The 10,000-nt window shown below is 40.3% G+C and overlaps 1 protein-coding gene across 5 annotated transcripts in view; it reads right to left on the bottom strand.

Moving 5' to 3' along the window:
• LOC310722789 (nck-associated protein 5-like) overlaps nucleotides 1-8,164 on the bottom strand; it is a 35,018-nt gene extending 26,854 nt beyond the window's left edge. For 3 of the 5 annotated variants that reach the window (XM_083535506.1, XM_083535505.1, XM_083535507.1), the window contains exons 1-3: nucleotides 7,787-8,148; nucleotides 1,619-1,688; nucleotides 129-284 (exon numbers count right to left, since the gene is read on the bottom strand). In XM_083535506.1, the coding sequence (XP_083391632.1) occupies nucleotides 129-278 (150 nt within the window). In that variant the 5' untranslated portion in view covers nucleotides 279-284; nucleotides 1,619-1,688; nucleotides 7,787-8,148. Of the gene's footprint in view, nucleotides 1-128; nucleotides 285-1,618; nucleotides 1,689-7,786 lie in introns of all 5 variants that reach the window. The other 2 variants (XM_083535503.1, XM_083535504.1) reach the window with 2 other exon arrangements.
• Between the last annotated feature and the right edge of the window lie 1,836 nt (nucleotides 8,165-10,000).

Below are 10,000 nucleotides of genomic sequence, written 5' to 3'. Positions count from 1 at the left end.
GTGTGTTTGTGTGTGTGTGTGTGTGTGTGTGTATGTATGTGTGTGTGTGTGTGTGTGTGTGTGTGTGTATGTGTGTGTGTGCAGTATGTATATATAATATAATTATGTGTGTTTTTCAGGTGTTTTACCTCCAGCTCTCGGAATCTCTCTAAAAGCTCTTTATTGCTCTCAGTCTCGTCCTCCTCATCTTCATCGTCCTCCTCATCTTCCTCCAAAAGCACGTCAGCATCGCCCTCTACTGACCCACTCGCTTCATCACACTCTATCAGTTCCGACATTTCGACCTGATAGGTAACACACACACACACACACACACACACACACACACACTTAGTATCATAAATATAATATCATAATTATTTCCTATAATAACACTGTTTTTCTTTCTTGCACTATTATTTATTTTATAAAATATATACCATGTTATACGACACAAGCGTAATTTGTAAATATATTTAAATCCTACTTTATTTCTGATTTCCTGAATTTTAACTTTACAACCACGATTATAATGTGAACAAAATCAAGTAATGAAATTATTTTTTTTATTATTTTATATCAGTTAAAACAAATATTCTTCAGTAATGTTGAGTTTATTATGGGGCAGTAGATGAATAAATGATATAATGAGCTCTGAATGTCACACAGTGGAACAGATCCATTAAAGTCCATTAGGAGAAGCAGTGGCCTTCAGTGAGGTGCTTTCAGCTTTAATACAGCGCCGGAGTCTTTCTCCATGTTCATACTCTCTTTCTGAACTCATTTATTATAATGTTTACAGTACATCGCTTTCAGTTTTTCCTTTTTCTCAGAATCTGTTATAATTCAGGAATGTTGTTGTTTAGACACTCGAATGGATGGAAAAAAGGAGAAAGGTCTCAGTTTATTGATGTTGCTTTCTGACTAGTTCTGACTTTTAGACTTAATTCTCACACACGCACAGAAAGTAAGTGTTTGATCTTCTCTCACACAGTCGGTGAGTTCAAGTTGTAGAATTATCAAATGAAAGTGTTTTCTGGTGTTTTTGTTTGGATTTGAGGACGACAGTAAACCAGTGCAAAAATGAACTGAGAACGATGTGAGCACGAGAGAAACCTTCTATAAAATCTTCTCCTGGTTCACTAAATCTTAAAACATCTGGTCAAACTTCATTACACTACTGAGTAATGCAGTAAGCAGCTTTTCCAGAGACAAGAAAACTGCATCACAATACTATGTGAAATGTAGTAAATAAATAAATAAAGGTTATGGGAAAATAAGGTACAGTTCATTTACTCTACACGTCAGAGGGACTTTCTGAAAACACTGTATTTACATTTTATTGTAATGTGGCAGTTAAATGCACTAAATAGTTTTAGTTTTTACAGATATTCTTCTTTACAATTTCAGCAATATAAATTTACATTTTTAAGTTGTTAGTTTTAAGAGACCCGTCTTATTTTCTCTCTCTTCTTTAGTATTGCTCTTAAATAAAGTACGTATTATCCAATTACTAACTAATCATTAAAATCATCATTAGAATACTTGATTACTGAAATAATCAATAGCAGAAACCCTAATAATAATAATAATAATAATAATAATAATACATTCTCAGTATAAATATATATTTACCCACCTCAGGTTTCAGCTCTTCACAGTGCTTTTGGTCCAGATTTAAGAAAATGTAGCAGCTTTGCCCTCAAACTCTGTTCACACACACACACACACACACACACACACACACACACACACACACACACACAGGAAACATCGATCTTTTTTTCCCATTGTATCTCAGCCTTCACATTCGCGCAGAACAAAAATAAATCCAGCTGATTGTTTTAATAATGACGTAAACAGTAACATTGTTAGTGATATTTTTTCTCCTCAGTATTATTTTAAAATGTCAGACAACAAAAATAAAAAGTAAGTGTGTGTGTGTGTGTGTGTGTGTGTGTGTGTGTGTGTGTGTGTGTGTGTGTGTTTTGGGGGGAGCGGGGGGTGGGGGGATTTTGATTTCAAAATATTTTTTTTCACATGCCCCAGATTTCAGTTCTAAATATTTTATCATTAAATGCATATTAATGATATAATTGGCCAATTGCCAACCCAAATTTACATATGTAAATTGACATTTTGGCATATTGTCATATTCACTAAATCTTCAGTCACTCATTTTAACACGTGAATGTTGTATGTTTCTTGTTGTCCCATCATCGTGATTCTGAGCCTCACACTGGAGTTTTCACGTCAGTTTGAATTGAAATTCTGATCTGATCTGATCTAAAAGAGATCAGAGATGCTGAAGGTGTGTCAGTAGTAGTTTACACTTTACACCATGTTCTGGCTGATGTACTTATTTTACAAGTGTAGTATTATCTAAAATGGAGATTTCTAATAAACATCCCTTAAAACAGGCGTCAAACTCAACCGCACAGGGGGTCGAAACTCAAAGTTCACTTTAGGTCACGAGCCGAACTGGAAAAACATTCTTTTTTTTTTTTTACATAAATATAAATAAAAACAGACAGGAATATTATTCCAAAATAAATCAAATTAAACTTTAAATTACTTAAAATATATTGATCTCCATAAAAAATTATGAACACGCTGCAAAACCCCTTTTTTTTACCTTTAAGATTCATCCAGATTTACACATTATAATTACACGTGTCTGTTTATTTGTTTTTTGGATGCATGTAAATTGAATGTTAAATAACCGTATTTTTTGAAGTATCTGCTAAACACACACATGCAGGTGATGATATTTACTCTGTTTAATTCTCAGTTTTAGATTTTGAATCTCAGTGAATCAGGTCACATGATTTCTCGTCGTGTTCGATCTCTTTATTCCGTGTTACAGTCATGTGAAGAGCAGATGTGAGGAGGAGAATAAAATCCTCAGTGTGTTTACTGTAACTGTATTTTTGATTGAGAAGCTGTGATCGATTGATTGAATGCATGAGCCTGTTAGAGTGTACCTGCAACCAGCTTTATTCACCTAATGCAGTCTTTCAGTGTTCTTTGTGCAGGGTTTCTACACATCCTGCCTCAGTGTGAAGTACATCAGCTTCAGCACTCTTTATTAGTTTGATTACAAGTAATAATTAGTGAAGATTTTTATAATTAATGTTGTTTATCTTTGTTTATGTTTAACCCGGTCATTATGGAGGCACAAGCCAAGTCATTCTCAGTGTCGGTCTCAGGCCCGGATAAATGTGGAGGGTTTCGTTATGAAGGACATCCAGTGTAAAACATCTGCCAAATCAAATATGCAGCTCACAAATCAGAATTTCATACCGGATCGGTCGAGGCCCAGATTACCAACGACCTCCACAGGTATCATTAACAACAGTTTACCGGAAGAAGACATCTACAAAGACAGCAGGGAAAGGAGAAGTGGAGAAGAGTGGAGGAGAAGGAGAGGAGGAAGACGTCTACAGAGACAGCAGGGAAAGGAGAAGTGGAGGAGAGTGGAGGAGAAGGAGAGGAGGAAGACGTCTACAGAGACAGCAGGGAAAGGAAGAGTGGAGGAGAAGTGGAGGAGAGTGGAGGAGAAGTGGAGGAGAAGGAGAGGAGGAAGATGTCTACAGAGACAGCAGGGAAAGGAGAAGTGGAGGAGAGTGGAGGTTTGGGTTGGTACTTTAAATGTTGGCACTATGACGGGTAAAGGGAGAGAGGTAGCTGATATGATGGAGAGGAGAAAGGTAGAGATGTTGTGTGTTCAGGAGACCAAGTGGAAAGGGAGTAAGGCCAGGAACATTGGAGGTGTTTAAACTGTTCTCTCATGGTGTCGATGGAAAGAGAAATGGTGTAGGGGGGATTCTGAAGGAAGAGTACAGTAAGAGTGTAGTGGAGGTGAAGAGAGTTTCTGATAGGGTGATGATCGTGAAGCTGGAAGTTGAAGGGATGATGATAAATGTCATCAGTGCTTCTGCTCCACAGGTGGGTTGTGAGATGGAGGAGAAGGAAAGATTCTGGAGTGAGTGAAATGAAGTGGTAGAAGGTGAACGTAGGAATGAAAGATTGGTGATTGGGGCAGACTTTAATGGGCATGTAGGTGAAGGGAACAGAGGTGATGAGGAGGTGATGGTAGGTATGGCTTTAAGGAGAGGAATGTGGAAGGGCAGATGGTGGTAGATTTTGCTAAAAGGATGGAAATGGCAGTGGTGAACACGTATTTTAAGAAGAAGAAGGATCACAGGGTGACGTATAAGAGTGGAGGAAGGTGCACACAGGTGGAGTATGTTCTACGTAGGAGATGCAACCTGAAGGAGATTGGAGACTGTAAGGTGTTGGCGGGGGACAGTGTAGCTAGACAGCATCGGATGGTGGTCTGTAGGATGGTTTTGGAGGTGAAGAAGAAGAGGAGGAGTGTGAGGACTGAAAGAAGAATAAGATGGTGGAAACTGAAGGGGTAAGACTGTAGTGTGAGATTCGGGGAAGAGGTCAGACAGGAGCTCGGTGGTGGTGAAGAGGTGCTGAAGTACAAGTAGAGATGTATAGAGAAGGTCAGAAGGCGCTGCATTGAGTGTTTGTGGATTTAGAGAAAGCGTACGACAGGGTGAAGGGAGGAGTTGTGGTATTGTATGAGGAAGTCTGGTGTGTCAGAGAAGTACAGTATGTGAGGGTGGTGCAGGACATGTATGAGGACAGTGTGACAGCAGTGAAATGTGCAGTAGGAACGACAGATGGTTCAAGGTGGAGGTTGGACTGCATCAAGGATCGGCTCTGAGCCCTTTCCTGTTTTCAGTGGTGAGGGACAGGCTGACGGATGAGATCAGACAGGAGTCTCCGTGGACTATGATGTTTGTGGAGGATATTGTGATTTGTGGTGAGAGTAGTGAGCAGGTGGAGAAGAACCTGGAGAGGTGGAGGTACATGCTGGAGAGATGGAGAATGAAAGTCAGTAGGAGTTAAACAGAGTACATGTGTGTGAATGAGAGGGAGGACAGTGGAGGGGTGTGGTTGCATGGAGAAGAGGTGGAGAAGGTGGAGGAGTTCAGGTACCTGGGGTCAACAGTGCAAAGTAATGGAGAGTGTGTTAGAGAAGTGAAGAAAAGAGTGCAGGCAGGGTGGAGTGGGTGGAGAAGAGTGATAGCAGGAGTGATTTGTGATAGAAGAGTATCTGTGAGAGTGAAAGGGAAAGTTTATAGGTCTGTGGTGAGACCTGAGATGTTGTATGGATTAGAGACAGTGGCATTGAGTAAAAGACAGGAGGTGGAGCTGGAGGTAGCAGAGCTGAAGATGTTGAGATGTTCGTTGGGAGTGACGACGATGGACAGGATTAGAAATGAGTTTATTAAAAGGACAGCACATGTAGGACATTTTGGAGACAAGGTGAGGGAGGTGAGATTGAGATGGTTTTGACATGTGCAGAGGAGGGACATGGGGTATATCAGTAGGAGAATGCTGAGGATGGAGACACCAGGAAGGAGGAAAAGAGGAAGAACAAGGAGGAGGTTTATGGATGTGGTGAGGGAAGACATGCAGGTAGTTGGTGTGAAAGAGGCAGATGTAGAGGACAGGGGGGTGTGGAGACGGATGATCTGGTCTTAAGATTTTTTGTTCTATTGTGAACAAAATATAGATTTATGAGATTCACAAATCATTACATTGTGTTTTTGTTTACATTTTACACAGTGTTTTAAGCCGGTTTAGAGGGGAAATGAAAGCTGAGTGTTTGAAACGTTGGACTTCAGTTCGAAAGCTTATGGTTTCAGATCCCGACTATATTTAGGAGTTTAATGTGTTCAAATAATTTACAGAATTCCACGAGAAAGCTTTGTAAGTAAAAAGTGAATGTGACTGAGCCTCAATAACCTACAGCACTGAAACGTTATTATGCTAGCTAGTCCAAAAGATTTGATTCCAGGTGACCAAAAATTATTTTCTGAAAACATTTAGGAATTCATTCACTCTTAACATTTCTCCAACTATTTTATGCACATGCATGTTCCCCATGTTCTCCTGCCATCTGCAGAAATATAAATGTTATCTATTTTAGCAGGCTAGCTTATCTAACATAAACCAAACTTTTACAGTAGAATTTAGCTTTGCCATTACAACCACTGTCTGTCTATCACTAGGTGCTGTTACTTAGCCAGAAAATATTTGATTCTCCAAAGTAGCTCCATTTAGCTTTGAGGAAGCTTTACACATTCACATTCTCTCATTCAGCCTCATGAGGTCATCACCTGAAATGGGTTTCAGACAATCTTGAGGACCTCCCAGAGGTGTTGAGTTCTTGTTGGCTGCTTATCCTTCACTCTCTGGTCCAACTCATCCCAAAACATCTCACCTGGATTTAGATGTGGTGATTGTGATGTCAGGTGATCTGAAACAGCTCTCCATCACGCTTCTTCATGAACAAATACAGAACCTAGAGGTGTGTTTGAGGTCGTTGTCCTGCTGGAGAACAAATTATGCTCCCACTAAGTGTAAACCAGATGAATGGCTGCGTGGTCCTGGAGAATGCTGTGGTCACCATGCTGGTTAAGTCTGTCCTCGATTTAGACTAAATCACCAACAGTGTCACCAGCAAAACATCTCCACACCATCACACCTTCTCCTCTATGCTTCACAGTGGGAACCACACATTCTAGAACCAACGTTCTTCCTCTATAAATCTAACAAATAATGGTGCTTAGAACCAAACATCTTGCATTTAGACTTATCAGACCAAAGGACAGTTTTCCACTGATCGAATGTCTGTTTCTTGTGTTTCTTGGCCCAAGAAAGTCTCCTCAGAAATAATGGTTCCTTTGCTGCAGATTGACTATTAAGGTCTGACTCACACTGTCACCTCTGAAGAATAGATGATTACATTCATCTGCCACTTGAACTCTGAGAAACATTCATGTAGATCGATGGTTTCTGGTGCTGAAAATCCTAATAAACAAATCCTCTGCAGCAGAGGTAGCTCTTGGTCTTATGGTGGTCCTTATTGGTCCTGATGATAGACTACATTTACATTACACACGTTCCTCTGCCCAAGACAACTGAAGCTAACTCTTGATAAAACACACCTGTGACCTGAAACCTATTCCAGGTGACACCTCATGAATCTGATGAGAGAAAACGCCAGGAGTTTGTGAAGCAGCATTAAAGCTACACGGAGCGACTTTACACAAACTGAAATATAAAACATTTTCTGGGGATTTAACACGTTTTTGTTTACTACAGAATTCCAGATGTGTTCATTCATAGTTTGGAATCTTTAGTATTAATGTACAATGTTAGAAATAATACAAATAAAGACACATTTTTACAGAAATGTGTAAATTCTGCATTTGTTCTTCATCATCCACATGTGTGATTTCTCAGGTTTGTGTTTTTGGCTAAAAAACTAAAGGAAGATTCTGGCAACCAGTTTAGCATCATCTGCATGAGACAGGGTTTTCTGATACACTTCTTCTACACTACACTACACACACACACACACACACACACACACACACACACACACACACACACACACACACACACACACACACACATTAGCTAAAACCACTGAATCACACACACGTGTCCTCTAGTGCAATACGGCTGAAATGTGTGTGTGTGTGTGTGTGTGTGTGTGTGTGTGTGTGTGTGTGTGTGTGTGTGTGTGTGTTTGCATGCCTGTGTTCATAAAGACACCGCATGATCACATGGGTTTCCATCATACATGCTAATGTCTCAAACACACACACACACACACACAAGCACACACATACACACACCATGATGCACAACTCATCACACACACACACACACACACACACACACTCACACACACACATACACACAGACTATTTCCTACCTTCTCACCTCGGTGAAAAGCAGGCACTCGGATTAGGACTCTGTCTTCTATCCCTCCATCATCCTCCTCTCTCTCTCATTCTCTCTCATTCCTTCCCAGAATGCCACGCTCTCTCTCTCTCTCTCTCTCTCTCTCTCTCTCTCTCTCTCTTTCGGCAATGAAAGAATAAACACACACTCTGATGTCCATAACCCAGAAACGAGCTGTGCAGCTGCTGCAGCGCGTGTGTGTCTGTATGTGTGTGTGTGTCTTTGTGTTTGTGTGTGTGTGTCTGTGTGTGTGTGTCTGTATGTGTGTGTGTGTGTGTTTGTGTGTCTGAGCTTCAGATCAGCAGTGATGAAAGACTGGAAGAAGCATCATCTGCTCATCTGCCATTGTGGAGAGAGAAAGAGAGAGAGGGAGGGGGTAGAAGGAGAGAGGGAAGAAGGAGAGAGGGGGGAGGGAGGGGGGAGAAGGAGAGAGGGGAGAGGGGGGGAGGGAGGGGGAGAAGGAGAGAGGGGAGAGGGGGGGAGGGAGGGGGAGAAGGAGAGAGGGGGGAGGGAGGGGGGAGAGGGAGAGAGAGTGGGGAGAGTAAAAGGGGTCAGTCGCTCTGAGTCCCCCTTTACTTTTTTCTTCCTCTTTTTTTCCCTTTTCACCCACTCATCCTCCTGCTTTATCATTATATTCTTCATCCCTTTTTTTCTGATGCAAAAAAGCAGACCTTTAAAATTTAGTTACAATTCTTTATTTGAGTTAAAAAAAAATTAATTTCTGGGGTTTTTTTAACTTTCTCTTTTTTCCTCCTTTTCCTCTTCTTTTCTCCTTCTTCTCTTGACCTTTTATCTTCTTTACTTCCTACTTTTTTTCAATAAATTTTTTGTTCTTTGTAAATTCTTAATTATTCTGATCATTTCCTTCATCTTCATCTTCATTTTCTCCCGCTTATCTGTAATTCGGGTCGCGGGGGCAGCAGTCTAAGCAGACCCCCGCCTTTAACTGCTGCCCAATCCTCACAGCACCGTCCCTTACGGTCCCTCCTGCAGGTGGTGAGCCCACGGGAAGACTTTCTCTTGTTCATTTTTTTCTTTCATTATCTTCCTCTTTTTCTTCATCCTACAGGTTTCAGTCTTTTCTCCTCTCTTACTTCTGTAATCTCATATTTCCTCTGCCCTTTTTTACTCATCCTTTTTTTTTTTTTCTTCTCTATTGTTATTTTCTTATACTGGATTTTCTGCTGAATCAGCTTCTATCCTGATATTCAGTTTCTGTAGTGAAATACGCTGTGAAATGAAATAAATAACCTGTTAGTGTAAAAAACTCTGTGTTTTGTTCTGATCAATGGGTTCTGATTGGCCGACAGCAGTGTGGTGGGTTCTGATTAGCCGACAGCAGTGTGCTTGGTTCTGATTGGCCGACAGCAGTGTGCTGGGTTCTGATTGGATATTATATATACAGTAATTTGCAAAAGTTTTAGGCAGGTGTAAAAAATGCTGTAACGTGAAATTGCTTTGTTCCCTGGAACCCGCTGGGGTTACGTTCTAAGACCCCCGTTCAAAGTTCATAAAAATTTCTCCCTTTAATTTTTCTCCCTTTTTTCTCAGAGACTTTTCTGATCAGGATAAATGGAGCATTTTTCTCTAAGATCTCCACTCAGTGAGAAATAGACTGGAGTAATTTCTCTCAGAAAGCCGTCCAGCCGTCGAGTTCACGTTCTGTTTTACACGTGTTCTGATTGGCGCTCGGTGAATCTACTGATCACCAACATACAGTTCAGCATCAGTTCAACATCAAGCAGAACATTTAGAGAGGAATAAATGATGAAGAAACTCCAGACTCGAACTCACCACCACACACGTGACCTCGTTTACACGTTTTATTAAAGAAGGTTTTGTGTTCATGATCATTATAATAGAAATCAATCAGTGTTTGAGTCTTTAATCTCATTCTATTAATAGATCAGTGTGCTGAGAGTCACATTCGAGTCTTTACACAGAAACTGAGGTGATTAAGTGAAGAATCTTGTGATAAAAATGATCACAGGAACATTAGAGTTATAATAAATCACTACTTTGGATATTTAAGTTCATTTAAAGGCAAAAACTTTTATACTTTTACTGAAGTGAAAGTTTAAAGAGACAATTTTACTGGAGTCACATTTTACTGAGTCTCTACTTTAACTCAAATACATGGTTTATGTTCTTCATCTGCCACTGGTTATGTCTATGGACACTGTGA

The sequence above is a fragment of the Silurus aristotelis genome (genome assembly GCF_946808225.1).
Source record: "Silurus aristotelis genome assembly, chromosome: 29".
Classification (NCBI taxonomy): domain Eukaryota; kingdom Metazoa; phylum Chordata; class Actinopteri; order Siluriformes; family Siluridae; genus Silurus; species Silurus aristotelis.
Note: the sequence above shows the minus strand (reverse complement) of the source record. Positions and strands in the feature narration are given on the sequence as shown.